Genomic DNA, 20719 nt, shown 5'->3' with positions numbered 1-20719 from the left:
AGTTTAGCATTGAGAAACTACAGGCACATTCAGTAACCCCAAGTAATTGATTATGACCCAAGCAGAATTTCAAGGAGGAAATGATGAGAAAGGAGGCTAGAGTGGTTGGTCTACATTAATTCTCAAAGGGCTTTGTAGATCTTTCATGAATTTTGGAGTTTATCATGTAAGGCAGAGGATTGCCACAGAACCAGAGAGGACTTCAAGAACTTCTTCATTTTTATTTTAGAATGGTCTGTGGTTTTCAAACTTTAGTGTGCTTCACAATCTCCAGAGAGACACAGAGGAGACCACACGATATGGGCAGAGACTGGCGTGATGAAGCCAACAAGTCAAGAAGGAGTGGAACCATCTGAAGTTGGAGGTTACAGGAAGCGCAGTGCTGCTAATGCCTTGATTTCTTTCTTTCTTTCAGGAAGCACAGTGCTGCTAATGCCTTGATTTCTTTCTTTTTTTTTTTGGTGTGTGTGTGTATGTGTGTGTGTGTGTGTGATGCTGGGGATTGAATCTAGGGCCTAGTGCATATGAGGCAAGCACTCTACCAACTGAGCTATATCCCCAGCCCTAATACTTTGATTTTAGACTTCTGGCCTCTGAAACTGAGAGAATAAATTTCTTTGTTTTAAGCTTAAAAAATCATCAGAAAAGCTTGTTAAACAGCATATTTCAGGGCCACGCTGCAAAGGACCCTAAGATTCTTATTTAAACCAACACTGTAAGTGATTATGACTCATTTAAATATCATGGGAGTCAAACAAAACAGGACAGTTAAAAACAAAACAAGAATACCACTTAGAAGGGCAATGCAGTAGCTCTGGGGAGAGGGTCCCTGGACCAGATGGAATTAGACTTCCCTGGCGTCTCTGATCAATCTGCTTGCCTTGGCTTGTCTCACATCTAGGTCTTTCCTCCTCTTCCTTCCCAAGTAGAAAGAGCCCATCAAATCCAACTTCACTCAAAGGCAATGGCTAAAAGGAAGTAGACAGATTTGGTAGATATTTAGAAGATGGACTAGGAAAGAATTAGAAATTTATTGGATGGGAAGTGTATGGAAGGAAAGGAGGGAGATAAGAATGGCCCCAGGGCTTCTGGTGTGGAGAAGCTGTTGTAATGGTTTATGCAATTAAGCATAAGGCTACCGGTCTGGAAGAGGATAGGTCCCTGAAGTAAAATGAGTTTTAGTTGATATCTACTGAGTTTGAGTTTCTCTGAGCTCTCCAAGTGTAGATGTTGTATGAAGCTTAAAGAAAGATCTGGACTAGAAATACAATTCTACCCACTTCCATATGAGAATCATTAGGAAATAGATGGTAATGGAAGTGGGTAGAACTGTCCCAGGAGAGAGAATACAATAAGAGCAAAGGAGTTAGAACAAAACCCAAGAACAGTCAAGGGAGGGGTTGAGGAACAACAACAGCAACAAAAAATCGTGAGGAGTGCTAAAGGACAGGCCAGAGGTGAGAGGAAAACCTACTTCCTGCAAAGTTTCTAGGAATTCAAGAAAAGGGATGACAAATGGATTCTGCAAAGGCGATTTTTGGTGGCGCTGGGTGTGGGGGGGCACAGCACCACATTGCAGAGGACTGAGGAGTGGGAGGTGACTGGGGGTGGGGTGGGGTGGGGGAGCCCTGGACCTTTTTTCAAGCTGTGTGACCAAGAAAGAAGACCGCGATGGTGGAAACCTAACAGAATCGAATTGTCCCCGCTCCCCCCCCCCCGGGGGGGGAACTGAGAGAATAAACACAGGACTCAGAAGCAGAAGGTGGACTGTGAGGCTGTGGACCGCAGCACCTCGGCCATGGCCGTGGGGTCACTGGGCCGTCGCGGGAAGCGCTTGGTGTGGGAGCTTCGTAATGGTGTGCTCCTGATGGAGCCTTTCCTCTTGGAGCTGGAAGGCTGGCCTGGAGCAAGGAGGTCCTTGGAATGATAAGCGAGTCCCCGTCGAGGACTCCCAGCAGCGCGGAAGCAGTCGTCGCAGTGGAGGCGAGAGCAGGTGGCAGCCTGTTGAGGGTGAAGCTTTAACCTTTAGGGATGGGGCTGGCAGGTAGGACGTGTGATGCTCCCCCAAGCCAGCGAGGGCTGCGCCTGGCTCACGTGTCACAAGTATGTCCCTGAGGAGCCTCACGCTGGGCTTGATTTAGGCTCCCCCTTCCACGTCTAGTAGGGCTGCCTTCCCCGGCCCAAGGCTCACGTCGAAGGCCTCGAGCCTCGAGCCTCTCCCGTCTTCGCCGAGGACCAGCTGGAAGCCATTTTGATTATGCTCCACCACAGAAGGAGGACAATACAGCCCCGCCCAGAGCCAGGCGCGCCCCCGCGGCACCCCGGGTGCGCGTGTCCGCGCCTCTTCCCGCCGGCCTGGCGGGCGCCTGGCCCAAGCGGCGGCAGCGCGGGGCGGGGGATGGGGGTGGTTATGTAAGCGTTGCGCGCTCCCGTGAGGTTACAGCCAATAGGAGGCCCCGGCGGCTCGTGCTCGCGCACGCAGGGTGGGGGGAGGGAGCGCACGACGTGCGCGCGCCCTCTCCCTCGTCCACCGCTGCCGCCTCCTTCTTCTGCCGCTCCTGGAGCTGCTTGTGTGCTCGTTCGGTGCGGACCTGGTACCTCTTTTGTGAAGCGGTAGCTGAGGAGACTCCGGCGCTCGCCATGGCCGACGAAAAGCCCAAGGTGAGCTTGGCGCCGGCCGCCTCGCTTCGTCGGGGGACCCGGGGACGCCGGCGCCTGGGGGCCGGCCGAGCCCGCCGCGGCTCCTAGCGCCTCCCGGGCCCCCCACAGGGCCGGCCGCGGCTCAGGCCCGGGCGCTCCGCGCCATTTTCCTCCCTCCCTCTCTTCCTCCCTCCCGCGCCGGAGGAGGCCCGCCGCCCTCCCCCGCCCCCGGGGCCTCCGCGCGCGCGCGGCGCGAGGCGGGCGGCGGATCGCGAGCGCCCGCGAGCCCCATCCCCGCGCGGGCTGCTCGGCCGGCCGCCTGCGCCTGAGGAGGACGTTGGGCGCACGGTGCCCAGCCTCCGCGGACCCCGCGACTGTGCCGTGCTGCCCGCCGGTGGCGAGACTCCCCGGCCCTCGACTGCCGCACTTGGGGTGGGGGGCGGCGGGCGGGCGTGACCCTTGCCCAGGGCCGCGGCGGCCGGCGGCGCTGGGGAGAATCAATGGACCGCGGGCGCGCCGGGAGCCGGATGCCGGCGGCCGGGGGTTCCCGGGGAGAGGCTCCCACCTCCGTGGCCTCGGAGCCCGAGGGGGAGGGGCGGCGGCCCTGCCCGGTGCCAGCTGCCCCCGAGGCGCAGGGGCCATGTGGCTCCTCGAAGTTGGAGGCCGAGGTCCGAGTGGGGCTTAACTTCGGAGCGGAGCGCGGCTTGGAGGCACGGGAGACTTCCCTGGAGGACCAGGGACGCGCATCTCCAGGCCACAGGGGACCTGCCACTTGGGGTGGTTTGACACGCTCCCCTCCCTCGGCACTGCCTTCTGGAGTGACTTAGGGGCTGCAAAATTGTTTCCACACTTGGTTTTGGTGAACTTGGGGTCGGGTCGACATCTATACAGAAGACTTGGAAGAAACCTGTATGTTTGACCCATGACAACAAAGGGGAGGGGAGGAAAAGCGCTCCTGACTAAAAATAAACAAAATGATGCTTCTGATCCCCACGGTTACTCGTGGCTCTGAGTTAGTACCGAGGCTCGGGAGAGACCGGAGGATTTACCGCACTGGAGTTTTTTAACGTGGAGGTTGGAATTGGATTTAAGTTATTAAGTTGAGTTTGGTAACTTTTTAACAAGAGAAGCGTGTTGAGTTTTGAATTGCAATTTCCCTCCTTGCACTGTTTCAGCAATTGTACTTAAAGAACTTTGTGAAGAGAAAGGACACTTTTTTTTTTTTTAATCTTTTTTTGGGGGGTGGGGGGAGATTTTGGCAGTGACAGAAGATGTGCCATTTTAGACAGTTCAGCCTGCAGAGAACGTTGTAATAAATTGAGTGAGACCCATATTTTAAAATTATTGTTGTCATTGATAGCGTTTCATGTAGGTTTTTCTGCTACAGCTATCTAATACTGATGCTGCAGAATTTGTAGTATTTCAGATTAGTTTTGGGGTCTAAAAATAGCTGTATGCTGCTTGATCATACAGAATAAGAAACCTGTTGATTTTTTTTTTTTTTTTTTTGAAGCAACTTGCACTGCTGCTGCTGCTACTGTTTTTCACATTTTCCAAATACTACTTTATTTTTCTTTCAACAGGAAGGAGTCAAGACTGAGAACAACGATCATATTAACTTGAAGGTGGCGGGGCAGGATGGTTCTGTGGTGCAGTTTAAGATTAAGAGGCATACACCACTTAGTAAACTAATGAAAGCATATTGTGAACGACAGGTGAGGAATTGATATGTGTACTTACCCTAAATGCACTTATTTTGAAAAAAGTTTCTAGAGACTATAGAGAGTAGACTGGCATGTTATTACTATGACTTTATATATATATGTGTGTATATATATATATATATATACACATATATATATAATTTTTTTTGATCATATCAAGTTTTATCATGTATTTGATTATCGATTATTCATGAAAACCCTTAAGATGCTTTGGTTAGTATTATGATTCTAATATTAAACCAGAAATAAATCAAATCAAATTATATTCACTTGGCTAGTTCCCAAGGGTGTGTGATTTTACTTTAATAAGAAAATGAGTGAACTTGGTAAAATTTCTTGTCAGGTTCTCTTTTTTAAAATTCAAAATTTTTTTTGTTGGAACCTTTTGAATATTTTAACCACTTTGGAAATAAAGTTAAATGTGGTTTTAAGGACAAAGCATTAATATCTACCACTTACATTCCCAACCCTAGAGGTCAGAAAAATTATAATCCTGCTGAGCCAAGAATAAATTTTGCTATAGGGGCATTTGTATTTTATTTAGAAAAAAACAGTATGTAGATACCATGAAAAAGAAGTAGTAGTACCTTAAATGCTGGGAAGTCAATATAAGCTTTTACTAAGATAAAGACGTTTCCTTTGGGAGCTTGAGTCTATAATAAGACAAAGACAAGTTTAAAGGTGGTTTTTGTGGATGGGGTATTGGGGATTAAACTCAGGGCACTTGACCATAGAGCCACATCCCCAGCCCTGTTTTGTATTTTATATAGGGACAGGGTCTCCCTGAGTTGCTTAGCACCTAGGGCTTGCTGAGGCTGGCTTTGAACTCATGATCATCCTACCTCAACTGCCTGAGCCACTGGGATTACAGGTGTGCACCACCGCACCCAGCTTAAAGGTGGCTTTTGCAAGTTTAACCAAAACACTGAATCATAGATTGGTTCATTCAACCTGGCAGCAGAGTTTTTTCTCTTTCTTTCTTTCTTTCTTTTTTTTTTGTCTTCCTGAATGTTAAAAAGGTGGGAAAAACAACGACAAAAATGCCAAGCTCCCAAATGGAGTTTGAGCTGATGCTTGACATCTATGATACCTAAGGACATTTGAAGTCACAAATGTTTTGAGTTTTTTTTTTTTTTTTTAGAGAGAATTTTTTAATATTTATATTTCAGTTTTCGGTGGACACAACATCTTCATTTTATTTATTTATTTTATTTTTTTTTTTATTATTTTTTTTTTTTTAAATACTTATTTATTTAGTTAGTTATTGGCAGACACAACATCTTTGTTTGTATGTGGTGCTGAGGATCGAACCTGGGCCGCACGCATGACAGGCGAGCGCGCTACCACTTGAGCCACATCCCCAGCCCATATTTATTTATTTTAAATATTTATTTTAGTTTTCGGCGGACACAACATCTTTGTATGTGGTGCTGAGGATCGAACCTGGGCCGCACACATGCCAGGCGAGCGCGCTACTGCTTGAGCCACATCCCCAGCCCGTTTTTGTTTTTGTTTTTTTTTTAAGTTTTCACAGCTTTAATTTATATATATTTTATTTTAATGTGAAAGGAGAATGATGTGCTCATTGTTGGGTTTTTTTTTTTTTTTTTTTTGGTACTGGGAGTTGAACTCAGGGGTGCTTTGCCACTGAACCACATCCCCAACCCTTTTTTATTTTTATTTTGACATAGGGTCTCACTAAGTTGTTTAGAACTGTGCTAAATTGCCAATACTAGCCTTAAACTTATGATCCTCCTGCATCAGCCTCCCAAGTCACTAGGATTATAGGCCTGAGCCACCCCATATCTGTTACTGTGTTCATAATTTTGCTTTTTGGGGGTTGGTACTGGAGATTGGATTCAAGGATTCTCTACCATTGAACTACATCCACATTATTTTTTATTCTGAGATGTTCTCATTAAATTGCCAAGGCTGGCCTTGAATTTGCCATTTTTCTGCCTCATCCTCCAAAGTTGCTGGGATTACATACTTGTGCCACCCTTCCTACTTTTTGCTCATACTTTATTTTCATATACAAATTTAACCTAGGAGCGCTTTTTATCACTAAGCTACATCCTCAGTCTTTGTTTTTTGAGGCAAGGTATTGCTAAGTTGCTGAGGCGGAGCCTCAAACTTGTCATTCTCCTATCTCAACTTCCTGAGTTGTCAGGATTACAGGTGTATAGCACCAGGCCCAGAATAAATTTGCAATTTTTTTGGGGCTGGGTGGGTATAGGGATCTTACTGGGGGGCACTCGATCACTTAGCCAGCTCTGTTTTGTATTTTATTCAGAGACAGGGTCTCACTGAATTGCTTAGCACCTCACTCTTGCTGAGGCTGGCTTTGAGCTCCTCAGCCTCCTGAACCACTGGCATTACAGGCATGTGCCACTGTACTAGGTAAATTTGCAATTCTTTTCAAAGATATTTAACATGTTCTCATTTGAAGAATTTTGGTGAAATCCCTCCCAAATTATTAAGCATAAAGTTTTTTTGTTTTTGTTTTTTGTGGTGGTGGTACTAAGGATATACAACTAAGCTTTCCCGTAGTCCAAACATGTACTTACTGTGCTAAAATATTTATGCACTGGCATCTTCTGTATTTGAACACTACTCCCCTCAGAATATGGGGAAATTTTAAAGGATGATAGCAAGACCTTATGCAAAGGGGATAAGTACAAATACAAAATACTTTTAGGAAGTAAAGGGTTCAATGGTGCTGGCCTGTAATCCCAGTGACTATGGAGGCTGAGGCAGGAGGATTGAAAGTTTGAGGCCAGCTTTGCAGTTTTTTGACACTCTGTCTCAATAAAAATAAAAGGCTGGAATTATAGCTCAGTGATAGAGTGCAACTGAGTTCAATCCCTAGTACTGCAAGAAAAAAAAAAAAGAAAAATAGGCTTTTATTTGGTTGTTGGTGAAAATATGGTCTTCATATATTTTCTATAATTATTACAAAATTTTAGTTTTGTTTTGGGGGGGTGGGTAACTGGGGATTGGACTCAGGGGCACTTGGCCACCAAGCCTCGTCTCCAGCCCTGTTTTGTATTTTATTTAGAGAGAGGGCCTCACTCAGTTGCTTAGTGCCTTGCTAAGTTGTTGAGGCTGGCTTTGAGTTTGTGATCCTCTTGCCTAAGCCTCCTGAGCAGCTGGGATTACTGGCATGTGCCACCACACCAAGCTTAGTAATTGTATCTTGATGTATCATAATGTCTGATCAGTGTGATTTGGAAAACTACTTGTTTGGGGCAAGAAAGTTTACCTTTTGCGGGGTTGAGGTTGTAGCTGAGTGATAAAGTGCTTGCCTCGTATGTGTGAGGCACTGGGTTCAATCCTCAGCACCACATAAAAATAAATAAAGATACCGTGTGTTCATCTACAACTAAAAAAAAAAAAAAAAAAAAAAGTTTACCTTTTGCCAGGTTCGGTGGTGTGTGCCTATAGTCCCAGTGAGGGAGGAAGATCACAAGTTCAAGGATTACAGGTGTGCCAAATTTTAGGTTTTAAATTGTCATTGTTTAATACTTTTTTAAAAAAGATTTTTTTAAAGGTGGACACAATATCTTTATTTATCTTATTTATTTTTTATGTGGTGCTGAAGATCGAACCCAGTATCTCACAAGTGCGAGGCAAGCACTCTACTGCTGAGCTGAAACCCCAGCCCCATCATTGTTTAATACTTTAGAGAGAGAAATTGAAAGAATTTTATGAAGACTACCTATCACCTAGTTCAGCAATTAATGTTTTATTAAATTATTGTTTTTATTCATCTGCTATTTACTAAATTCCTGCAAGGTAGTAGGGGCATCAAACTAGGTGCCAGAAACAAAAAACATAGCACATCCTCTATATTTCAGATTGTTCTTATAGGAGATTATTCTAAGACCAAGACTTAATAAGGTCAGTCCATAAATTTTGTGTTTTCCTGCTTTTAAAATCAAATTTAGCCTATTACAATTTTAGCCTATTTTCCTTGAATTTTTCTGGTTATTGGGTCCTAAGACTAAGATTGGGTTACATTTGATTAAACTTATTACAGTCACTCGTTGACTTGCAGTAGAGAAGACAGAAACACTGGTTGTCCATTAAAAAATAGGCATGGTGGCGCATGACTATAATCCCAGTGATTCTGGAGGCTGAGACAGGAGGATTGCAAGTAGGCCAGCCTCAACAATTTAGTGAGAACACCCCCAGCAACTTAGTTAGACCCTGTCTCAAAAAAAAAAAAAAAGAAAGAAAGAAAGAAAAAGAAAAGAAAAAATCTGGGGATTGGCTTATTGATAAAGCCTCCCTGAGTTAAGATCTGATCCAGAAAGAGCTCTCAAAGATATTTATTCCTATTTCCTCTTAAGTTGGGAATGACCTCTTTAGGTTTGATTTTTTTTTTTTTTCCCCCCAACTTGTGACTGAATCTAGGGGGACTTAACCATTGAGCTACTACATCCCTAGCCCTTCATTTTTTTTTTTCTTTTAAAATTTTTAATTTTTGCTTATTTATTTTTGGGTATCAAGAATTGAACTCAGGGGCAGTGAAGCACTGAGTCACAATCCCAGCCCTATTTTTGTATTTTATTTTGAGATAGGGTCTCACTGAGCTGCTTAGGGCCTTGCTAATTTGCTGGGGCTGGCTTTGAACTCAATCCTGTCTCAGTCTCCTGAGCCACTGGGATTAAGGTGTGCACCACTGTGCCCTGCTTTACCTCTTGAGTTTTGAGCAAGATGATCCCTGTTTGTTTTTCAAAAGAAATAAAAATTTTAAGTTATTATATATTATATACCTATATATAAATTTTTTTTTCTTTTGTTTGGTGCTGGTGCATGAAGAGCAAACACTTACCAACTGAACTATATCCCCAATCTAGTTATTAGAGCTTTATAGTTACACATAGTGGTTTGGTTCATCCTGGCAAACTCATGTGTGCATGGAATTTGATTTCAGTTCATAATCCCCTTTTTCTCTTCCCCCTTTCCCTCTGCTCCCTCATTCTACATCCTTTACTGGACTTTCTTTTGGTTGTCTATATTTAACTGGTTCTTTTTATTCATGCATAAAGATTAAATTCCCTGTGGTACATCTATATATGAGTATAACATGATTTTTTAAAGAATTCTACATTGACTCCCCTTACCCAACCCTCCACTGTGCCTCTTGATCTCCTACATTACCGATTTCCCTTTATGCTTTCCTATCCTTCCCTCCCCCTTTCCTTTATTTTTTAAAATTACTATATTTATTTATTCTTCTGTGGTGCTGGGGATGCAGCTTGGGTGTCCCACACATGGGGCAAGTGCTTTATTACTGAACCACATCCTTAGTCACCCGCTTCCATTATTTTATTTTAGCTTCCACATTGAGAGAAAAAATTCAACCTTTGAGTTTCTGTGCATTTCTTTGTTTTTACTTGTAGATGGACATAATACCTTTATTATTTTATTTATTTATTTTTATCTGGTGTCAAGGATCAAAGCCAGCCCCTCCAAGTGCCAGGCAAGCTCTGGCTTATTTCACTTAGTATGATATTCTCCATTTCCATCCATTTACCAGCAAATGACATGATTTTATAATTTATGGCTGAGTAAAACTCTTTGTGCACGCAAGTATCTCAGTTTCTTAATCCATTCAACCTGTGTTGATTCCATAATTCACCTATTGTGAATTTAGTTTCCCTTGTCTAAGGAAGATTTTAAAGTGTCACATAATTGATCTGATTGCCTGCTTCTTAAGAGTAGGTACAGGCTATCAAAAGACTTTATCTAGTCCAATTTGCATAGCTAAAGTTTTTTGGCAGTTGTGAATTATTAATCAAGGATTTGTGTGTGTGTTACTGCTGATTGAACCCAGGGGCACTCTACTATTAAGCTATATTCCCAGTTTTCTTCTTTTTCTTTCTTTCTTTTTTTTTTTTTTAAGAGAGAGAGGAAGAGAAGAGAGAATTTTTTTTTTAATATTTATTTTTCAGGTTTTGGTGGATACAACATCTTTATTTTATTTTTATGTGGTGCTGAGATTTGAACCCAGCGCCCCGCTCATGCCAGGCAAGCACGCTACTGCTTGAGCCACATCCCCAGCCCTCCCAGTTCTTTGCATTTTTAATTTCGAGTCTGGATCTTGCTTTGCTGCTGAAGGTGGCCTTGAATTTGTAATCCTCCTAGCCTCCTACCTCAGCTTCCGGAGTCCTTGGGATTATAGGCATGTGCCACCTCTCCCAGCTCTGACTGAGGATTTTTTACTAGGGCACATCAGATTTATATATATATATATATATATATATATATATATATATATATATATATATAATTTATTACTGGGGATTGAACAACCTCTGGGCACTCAACTACTGAGCCACATCCCCAGCCCTATTTTGTATTTTAGTTATAGATAGGGTCTCACAGAGTTGCTAAGCACCTCACTATTGCTGAGGCTGGCTTTGAACTCGATCCTCCTTTCCTCAGACCCTGGAATTACAGGCATGTGCCACCGCGCTTGGCCTGTATTTATGTTTTAATGGGTGCTAAGGATCGAACCCAGTGCCTCATGCATGCAAGGCGAACACTCTACCACTAAGCTACAACCCCAGCCCTCCCCAAAGTTTGAGAGGCTGAGGTAGGAAGATCATAGGTTCAAAGCCAGCCTCAGCAACTTAGACCTAGTCTCAAAATAAAAACCAGGCTGGGGGTGTGGCTTAGTGGTGAAGTGCCCCAGGTCTAATCCCTGGTACCTACAAATCTTGGACTCATCCTTGATGATGCTGTCATAATTTATAAAATCTGCAGCAATTTCTGTTCTTTTATGTATGCTGTATAATATGGTAACCAGAAGCCACATGTCACTATTGACCACTTGGAATATGGCTAGTATTGAGATGTGCTTTAAAATGTAAAATGTACAGGAGCTAGTGTTGTGGCTTAGCGGGAGAGCTCGCCTAGCATGTGCGAGCCCTGGGTTCCATCCTCAGCACCAATATAAATAAATAAAGGTATTGTGCCCAACTGCAACTAAAAAATATTTTTTAAAAATGTAAAATATACAATGTGAAATTTTGAGGACTTGGTATTAAAAAGGAAAATCTTAATTTTTAAATGTTGATTGATGTTAGAATGATAAGGTTTTTTTTTTTTTTTTTTGTACTGAGGATTGATAAGTGCAATCTGTCACTCACTGTGCTATGCCCCCAGCCCTTTTTATTATTTGATACATTTGTTTTTTGTAATGCTGAGGATTGAACCCAGGGTTTGACCCCTGAGCAACATCCCCAGCCTTTTTTTTTTTTTAACACAGGGTTTTGCTACGTGCTTAGGACTTACTAAGTTGCTGAGGCTGGCCTGGAACCTGCAGTCCTCCTGCCTCAACTTCCCAAGTGGCTGAGATTGCATGTGTGCCCTGCTGAACCCAGGGCTTTAACCTCCTGAGTAGCTAGGATTACAGGATTGTGCCATTGCACCCATGTAGCTAACATTTTTATGGATAGATGAGGTAGACAGTCACATGGCTTACAGCCATTTTATTTTGTTTTTTGTCCATTACATCCGAAGAGCTTTAATTGTCTCCACTAAAATGTAAGCTCTTTGATGGTGCCAGTTATCAAACCCAGGGCCTCATGCATGCTAAGCAAACACTCTACCACTACCAGTGAGCCTCATTTCAAGCCCAATAGGGACTTCTTGCTCTAAACCAGTACTTAATATGTAGAACAAGCTCAAACAATGCTTGTAAAATGGTAGAGTACATTCAAACTAATAAGTTTAGACCCTACATCTTGGAGCTTCTCGTGGTTTCAGAAAACACAGAATCACCAATTTATTCCAGTTTATTTTTGTGAAATTGAAAATAAATAAAGAAATTGAAACTCTCAGGTCATAGCTAATTCAGGGATGATATATATGTATATATATTTGTAGTTGGACACAATACTTTTATTTTTATGTGGTGCTGAGGATCAAACCCAGGGTCTCGCGTGTGCTAGAACCCAACCCTCAATAATATTGATACAGAAGAGGAACTCACATTTTGGTTTGCAGTCTTTTTTTTTTTTTTTTTATGATACCCTTTATATTTATGTGGTGCTGAGGATCAAACCCAGAAATCCAGTGCCTCACACATGCTAGGCAAGCACTCTACCCCTGAGCTGCAAATCCCAGCCTCAGTTTGCAGTATCTTAAAGGCACATCTTCTTTAGATTTAGAACTTTTTTTGAGGAGAAAAAGCAGGAGTTAAATTATCTGAGAAAGCTATTATGGTAGATCAATGACTACAAGTAACTTAATATTTCATGTTGGGTCTTTCAAAATTCCCAGTTTAGCCATTGTGTGGTGGTGCTTGCCATAATCTCACCTACTCAGGAGGTTGATATAGGAGGTTCACAGGTTCAAGGCCAGCCTCAGCAAATTAGTGAGACCTTAGATAAAAAGGTCTGAGGATATAGTGCAGTGCTAAAATGCCCCTTCACTTATTTTATTTATTTGTAGTTGTAGATGGACAGAATGCTTTTATTTTGTTTGTTTATTTTTGTGTGGTGCTGAGGATTGAACTAAGTGCCTCATGAATGCCATGCAAGTGTTCTGCCACTGGGCTACAGCTCCAGCCCTCTGTGTACATTTTTTAATACTCTAAAATAAGGGGGCCCCCACACGGTGGCACATTCCTGTAATCCCAGCAGCTGGGGAATCTGAGGCAGGAACATTGCGAGTTCAAAGCCAGCCTCAGCAAAATCGAGGTGCTAACACAACTCAGTGCTAAGACCCTACCTCTAAATAAATTACAAAATAGGACAGGTTGATGTGGCTCAGTGGTTGAAACAAGAACCCCAGAATACAGAAGGTGCTTAGTATTTTATTGAAGCAAGGAGTTTCTTTAATGGAATATTATTTGTAGATACAAAATACTGAACAGTTGATGGCTTGGCATTGAATCCTTCCTTTTTTAAAATTGTTTTTATTTTTCAATTCTTCAATTGCAAAATTGCTTTTTAAAAATTTTTTTTAGTTGTAGATGGACACGATTTCTTTATTTTTTTATGTGGTGCTTGTGAGATGAGTGCTCTACCCTTGAGCTACAGCCCCAGCCCATAAATTTGTCATTTTGAATACTTGACTAGGATTTTAAAGGAAATCATTATGATCTTCCTATTTATGGATATACTTAAGCACAGGTTCAGTAACTCCTTGTTAAAGGGGAATGCAGATGTTATGCAAATATTTTATTACTTTGTTTCAATATTTTGAATACTTTTAATTCTTTGAAGTATCAATTTATATTTAAGGGTGTTTATGTAACAATAAATTTGTAATAAGTTTAAAATTGAACGTGATACAGGAGTGACTAAGTTAATTTATCTCCAGCCTGCCTCTAAAGATACTTTATTTTCCTGTTTGTTGTCATTTGGCTATCATTGCCAACAGCTTTGCTGCTTTTCCCTTCCCCCCATTCTTGCCACTTCTTTATCAGGTAAGTAATGCTTCTCAAATGAAACACTGGAATTAGGTTTTTTTGTTTGGTTTGGTTTTGGTTTTGGTACCTGGGATTGAAGCTAGGGGCATTTAACCACTGAACCACATCCCCTAGCCCTTCTTTATGTCAGGATCGCACCGAGTTGCCAGGGCCTCATGAAAATTGTTGAGGCTGGCTTTGAACTCAAGATCCTCCTGCCTCAGTGTCTGGAGCCATTGGGACTACAGGTGTGTGCCCCTGTGCCTACCTTGGAATCAGTTTTGTAGAAGGGGCTATATATCTTGAAGCTAAACTCAATTGAGGGGGGGGTGTACCAGAGGTTGAACCCAGAAGTGCTTGACCACTAATCACATCCCTATTCCTTATTATTATTTTGTTTTTCAACACCTTTATTTCACTTATTTATTTTTTTATGTGGTGCTGAGGATCAAACCCAGGGTCTCACATGTGCGAGGCAAGCACTCTACCACTGAGCCACAACTCCAGCCCCTATTATTTTTTTAATATTTATTTTTTAGTTTTAGTTGGACACAGTACCTTTGTTTATTTATTTTTATGTGGTGCTGAGGCTCGAACGTGCTAGGTGAGTGCTATACCACTGAGCCACAACCCCAGCCCCAATTTTTATTTTTATTTTTTTAATTTTACTGGGGATTGAACCCAGAGCCCTGTGTGTACGAGGCAAGCACTCTACCAACTGAGCTATAGCCCCAGCCCCACCACCTTTTTTTTTTTTTTTTTTTTTGGTCTCCTGAGTTTTGAGATAGGGTCTTTGTTAGACAGGGCTCACTAAGTAGCTAGCCTTGCTTTTGCTGAGGCTGGCTTTGAACCTGCGATCCTCATGTGTCAGCCTCCCAAGCTGTGTACCAACATGTCCAGCTGGGGGACTTTTTCTCAAGGGTGCTTCACCACTGAGCTGTATTCCCAGCCCTTTTTATTTTTTGAGACAGGGTCTCACTAAGTTGCTGGAGCTGATCTTGGGTTTATAATCCCTGTCTTAGTCACTGAGTTTCCAGGATTACCAAAAACAGGTGCCACTGCACCTGGCTTCCCAGCTCAATTTATTCTTTTCAAAAAAATCAAACATGCTGCATTTTAAAGAAAGTAAGAATCACCTCACATCTTTTTACCCACATAAAAATGTTAACTTATTGATGGTTATTTATTAGATATCTCTTTTAATATTCATGGTTAAATATTTAAATATGTGTATAGTTTTATCTAAATGGAGTTTTTTCTTTACATGCTGCTTATTGCTTTTAAACTCTTGTTCAGGGTTTGTCGATGAGGCAGATCAGATTCCGATTTGACGGGCAGCCAATTAATGAAACAGACACACCTGCACAGGTAAAGTCTCTGTTATTTAGAAAAATTGTGCTTTTTTAAACAAGTTTGTGTATCAATTTGTAAACTTTTTGACTTGGAGAGTAATTGTTGTCTCCAAGGGACATTAGAAAGGGAAAAATTGGACTAGATTGAGGAAATGCCAGTGTGGTTTTTAATTACCCAGTTACCACTCAGTAAAGGGTTATTTAATTACTTAATAAATCCCATTTTTCCCTTGTTGTCAGCATTATTTGGAAAAAATAATTAAAACCATTGTCTCTTTCTTCAGAATATAAGTTTCATTTGTTTTTGTTGCTGCAGCCCTTGATCATACCCAGGGTTCTCCACAGGTAATTGGTTGGCTATTGATCCTGCCCACTTAAATTCCTCATGCTGAAGTGAATTTGCTTTCATCTATTCTCCAGAATTAATTACTCTTACCTGCAAAGTCTCCTGATACCTTAGTTTGACAGGAAGAACTCTTGATAATAAGAGATTTTTCAGACACTTTGTAAGAAAGGTGATGATCTCTGATCCTTAATCTTTTTTACATATCAGTTTGTTCTGTGACTTGTATGGGATTGGTTGGTCTATCTCCTATGGCAGAACACTTTGTTTCTATTTACCATTTCAACTTAAGATTTTAGTCCTGGAAACAAATAATTTACTTGCTAGCAGAAATTTAAAGTGCATCATTTATACTTTTGAATTTTAATTTTGTTGCCCAGTAAAAGAAAGATAAGTATGGCATTAATGAAGTAGCACATCCAGATGTGGTTTTGTTGATGATCTTCAAAAAATTGACATATCTCAGTTTCTCTAGGGGAGAATATTTTGAAGATTTCCATTGGTGGGTCTCCATAAAACAATTGCATAGTGTAGTCGCTAGGAGGTGCTATAGTCTCTATAAATAATGGCCCTTTTTTGGAAGGCTTTTACAGTTTTAGTAAAAAATGTAACAATTCAAGCTGGGCACAAGCCTGTAATCCCAGCGTGGAGGCAGGAGGATCACAAGTTCAAAGTCAGCCTCAGCAATTTATTGAGGTGCTAAGCAACTCAGCAAGACTGTCTAATAAAATATAGAATAGGGGCTAGGGATGTGGCTCAGTGGTGGAATGCCTCTGAGTTCAATCCCTGATTCTCCCCCCGCCCCCCCCAAAAAAAGTGACATTTCAGTGTGAAAAGGTAAGCCTTAATTAAAGAGCCTTTGATCTTGAGGTGGGCTTCGTGGTGTACATCTGTAATCCCAGCAGTTTTGAGAGGTGGAGGTGGGAGGATTGCAAGTTCAAGGTCAGCTTCTGAAATTTTGCAAAACCATGTCTCAAAAATATAAATGGGGATGTGGCTAAGTGGTAAAGTCACAGATTTCAATCCTCAGTACAGGATTGGTGGTAGGAGAGAAAAACTCCCCGTGAGGGATTATAAAATGTTTAAGTACAGCTTGGAATTATTTTGGTTCATTTTAGAACTTTCACAGTATTTCTCAATTACATAAAAAGTTCTATTTAAGATCACAAATGATTAGTATGTGCCCCTCATTCTGCTAGTTATGGTTTACTTTCTTGGACTCATTTTTAATTGTTATAACTGAGTGATATTTTATAGAAGTGGGAAATGAGAGTCATGGATTTATTTTATTTAGGTATTGGGTGTGTTATCACTGAGCAATATATCCACAGGTTTTTTTTTTTTTTTTGAGACAGGTTTGTTTAAATTGTTAAGCCTGTCCTTGCTTGAATTTGTGAACTTTCTACCTCCTGTCTCTGCTTCCCCAATACAATCCTTGGGATTATAGGCAAGTAGCCACCACACCCAACTAGAAGAACTAGAGTTAAGAATATTTTAATATTTAATATTACCTCTACTTTTAGTCTATTTGTATCTACTTAGAACGAGCTTCCTTTCTTGTCTTAAGGTATCCAAGGGTACTATTTTATTTTTAAAAATATCACTATTTAGCTGGGTGCTGTGGTGTTTTCCTGTAATCCCAGAAAGTCCTAATGCTGAGGCAGGAGGGTCACAAGTTCTGGGCCAACCTGAACAATTTAGTTAGACCCTGCCTCAAAAATTTAAAAAAGGGCTGGGGAGGTAGAGCACCCCTGGTTTCAGTCCCCAGTTCTGAGGGGCAGGGTGATCAGTTTTTAGAAGGAATGGTTTAAAAGTTAATTTGCAGCATAGTAAACAATTAAAAAGCTGCTTGACTTTACAGTGTTTCAATATGTGCTAAGACCTTCCTATCACCATGGTTGTTTTACAGATAGTGTGTGAATAGTAAATCTTGGTAACTAAATTTTTGAATATAATTTGGAATTTTAAATTGTTTTTTCTATATAAATAAATTTGCATGATAAAGTGAACTCTTATTGCCTATTATCTACACTCATTTTTATAAACTCATAAAAACAATGTAATCATACTATAAGCTATTAATCTGCTTAGTTTTTAAATTTTATTTTTAGTCTTATCTTTGGGATATAAATGTATCATGTTTTATTTCTTTTGAGTTTCTATTGACAAGTTATTCCCCATCTTTTCTGATCTAAATATTGCAGTAAGGTCCAGTGGACATATCTAGCTTTTTTAACTTAAAAACGAAGATTTCTGTGACATTCATTTAAAAAGGAGGCCAAGTGAAAAATTACTTAAATCAAATTTGATGCCTGATTAATCCATGACATCTAAATTAATCAGTGGTCTTAAATTTGTTTTTCTGTTTTATACTAGTTGGAAATGGAGGATGAAGATACAATTGATGTGTTCCAGCAGCAGACAGGAGGTGTCTACTAAAAAGGGAACCTGCTACTTTACTCCAGAACTCTGTTCTTACAGACCAAGAATACATTCTCAATTAGAAAACTGCAATTTGGTTCCACCACATCCTGACTACTACAGTATAGTTTTCTTTATTCTTTCATTTTCCCCTTCCCCATTCCTTTATTGTACATAAAGTAACTGGTGTATGTGCACAAGCATATTGCATTTTTTTTTTTTTAAACTAAATGGCCAATGATATGTTTTGATTGACATCAAATGGAGATGGGATGGGGAAAAATACTGGTTCTGTGAAAATATCCCCTTTCTCCATTAGTGGCATGCTCATTCAGCTCTTATCTTTATATTCCAGTAAGTTATTTTGCTCTCACTGTTTTAACAAAAAACAAAAAAACAACAAAAAAAAACCTGAACAACATAAAAATCCTTGCATACCTTGTTCGATTGGAGAATTTTAATGTTTTTCATTTATCATTGTAAAACCAAGGACAATTTTATAACTTTTTTGTACGTAGCTGTTACATGTAGGGCAATCTGTCTTTAAGTAGGGGTAAATTACTCTTAAAAAAGATTCCTAGATAGTTTTCCCTTCAAGTCAAGCGTCTTGTTGTTTAAATAAACTTCTTGTTTAAAATGAGCTGTTTTCTTTATTCTGAAGAGTATTAAATAAAAAGTTGAAGCCTAGAATAAAACATGATTTGAATGGGCCTGATGGAAGTAACATTTCAGGAGAAGAAATGAAATTATTAAGCATTTCTGAGCAAATCATATAAACAAGGAGTAGCAAAGTTGTATAAATGACTGGCATTGGAAGTTTCGGCATCTTCAAAAAAGCTTGGTACACCTGTAATCCCAGCATCTCAGGTGCCTGAGGTAGGAGAATCTCAAATTCAAACTAGCCTCAACAATTTAGCAAGGCCCTTAGTAATTTAGTGAGACCTTGTCTCAAAAAAAAGGGTTAGATGTGGCTCAGTGTTTAAGCCTCTGGCAGCCTCTGCTGCCAAAAACAAAACAAAAAAGGAAGATAAAGCTTTGTTAAGTCCAGTTCCAATAATGCAACTATACTAGCAAATTATTTGGGTCATAATGTTATGGCATTCACTAAGAATATTCTCTTTTGTAACCACTACCCAAGGCAGAATAGGGCAGTTCCTGTATTAAAAGATTCTGATTTTGCTTTCTCAGCTAGTCACCTCATAGTTTGAGTAAAATATCCCTAACCTAACAAGGTTTTTGTTCCTCATTTATAGATGTTGAAGGACAGAAAATGTCTACATTTCTACTCTTAGAGCTTAAATACTTCAAGACACTACAGTTTTTAAAATATATGGAGAAAAATTATAGCTTTATTAATGGCTTATCCTTTTTATCCTTTTCCTTGGGGTGAGGGTACTGAGGATTGAACCCAGGTGTGCTTAACCACTGAGCCCACATCTCCAGCTCTTTTTATGTTTTAGGTTGAGACAAGATCTTACTAAGTTGCTTCAGATTCACTAAATTGCTGCTCCTGAACTTGTGATCCTCCTGCCTTAGAGAGGAATCTTGCTAAATTGTTCAGGTTGGCCCAGAAATTGGCAGTCTCCCTACCCTTACTTAGCCTTCAGAGTCACTGGGATTATAGGCACGCTCCACCACATTCCCTGAAGGGTTTTTGTCACATAGTCATAACTGGGATTTGGGCTGGGTGTGGTAGTGCACCATTATATTCCAGCTACTCTACAGGCTGAGACAGGAGGATTGCAAATTGGAAGGCAGAGTGGTCAATTTAGCAAGACCCTGTCTCAAAAATATTTGAGCCAGGCATGGTGGTACACCTCTATAATCCCGTTGACTTGGGAAGCTGAAGATCACAAGTTCAAAACCAGTGTCTGCAATTTGTCAAAGCTTAAGCAATTTGTTGAGACCATGTCAAAAGAAAAATGGGCTGGGGCCAATCCCTGGTATTGCGTAAAAATAAAAAAGCAAATCTAGAATTTTGAGATTGTGTTTCCTGATGCCCCTCTCCTTTTCCCCAGTGACTATTCATATGACCTTTTTTGGTTAATTCTCCAAGTGCTATCATGTAATACTTCACTTAATTCACTCTACTGTGTTTCAGTGTGGTGTTTACATTCCCATTTATGTAGTTGATGACCCTCCCCAGAGACAGGAGGGATTCAGTAGGTTTTTTTTAGCTTTGTATATGTATGAGTCTGCAATCAAGTGAATTTCAGTTTCTTTTCTGTGTAGTGGTATCTGCCTGTTTTTCCAAAATTTATACTATAAAATGGGAAACTTGCACAAGAATTCTCAGTATGAAAAGCCTAGCATGGTTGAACACATCTATATATGATCTCAGCTACTGGTGGGTGGGACAAGGGGGTTGTAACTTCCAGGTCGACCCGAAAGACAGGGTCCCCAGAAATATTGGAGTTATAATAGCTTAGTGGTAGAGGCTTGCCTGGGTTCCATACCCTGTATTGAAAAAAAAGTTCTTGGTATGAAGAAATCAGGTAAGGATAGTTCTCTTTACTTGATACTCTAGAATACTATTAAATATTGGAATTTGTGGTGTCCTTAAAATTAGATGACTGGGCATAGTGGTACACCACCTGTAGTTGCAGTAACTTATGAGAACGAGGCAGAGGGATCTCGAAATTCCAAGCCACCCTTGGCAATTTAATTAGATCCTGTTTCAAAAAATAAAAAGGGCTGGAGAGTGGTACAGTGCTCCTGGGTTCAATTGCCGCCAGTACTGCAAAGAAAAGGAATTAAAAATTGTTTTTTTTCCTTTTGCATGGGTCTTTTTTTTTTTTTGAACATTTTTAGT

At 40.8% G+C, this 20719-nt stretch overlaps 1 protein-coding gene and 1 long non-coding RNA gene across 3 annotated transcripts; one reads left to right on the top strand and one right to left on the bottom strand.

Moving 5' to 3' along the window:
- Positions 1–201: 201 nt before the first annotated feature.
- LOC139702555 (uncharacterized) lies at positions 202–2452 on the bottom strand. The gene is made up of 2 exons (XR_011705171.1): positions 1792–2452; positions 202–968 (listed from the first exon to the last, which is right to left on the bottom strand). It is a non-coding gene; the product is annotated as an uncharacterized lncRNA (long non-coding RNA).
- A 60-nt stretch (positions 2453–2512) lies between these two features.
- Positions 2513–19889, top strand: Sumo2 (small ubiquitin like modifier 2). Of its 2 annotated transcripts, XM_027955758.3 has the most exons (4): positions 2513–2661; positions 4224–4355; positions 15088–15159; positions 17863–19889. In XM_027955758.3, exons 1-4 carry the CDS (start codon positions 2641–2643, stop codon positions 17923–17925), a joined length of 288 nt encoding a protein of 95 aa, XP_027811559.1. In that variant the 5' UTR covers positions 2513–2640; the 3' UTR covers positions 17926–19889. The 2 variants fall into 2 exon arrangements, with proteins under 2 accessions (XP_027811559.1, XP_071460170.1); XM_071604069.1 differs by lacking the exon at positions 15088–15159 and having other exon boundaries at positions 2518–2661.
- The last annotated feature ends 830 nt before the right edge of the window (positions 19890–20719 follow it).

This window comes from Marmota flaviventris, chromosome 17 (assembly GCF_047511675.1).
Source record: "Marmota flaviventris isolate mMarFla1 chromosome 17, mMarFla1.hap1, whole genome shotgun sequence".
Classification (NCBI taxonomy): domain Eukaryota; kingdom Metazoa; phylum Chordata; class Mammalia; order Rodentia; family Sciuridae; genus Marmota; species Marmota flaviventris.
This window is presented reverse-complemented; position numbering and strand designations above follow the sequence as displayed.

Coding starts and splice junctions, on each gene's coding strand:
- Sumo2 (XM_027955758.3), top strand. CDS start 2,641: ATGGCCGACGAAAAGCCCAAG. Junction 2,662..4,223: donor TGGCCGACGAAAAGCCCAAG/GTGAGCTTGGCG, acceptor TTCTTTCAACAG/GAAGGAGTCAAGACTGAGAA. Junction 15,160..17,862: donor AAACAGACACACCTGCACAG/GTAAAGTCTCTG, acceptor GTTTTATACTAG/TTGGAAATGGAGGATGAAGA.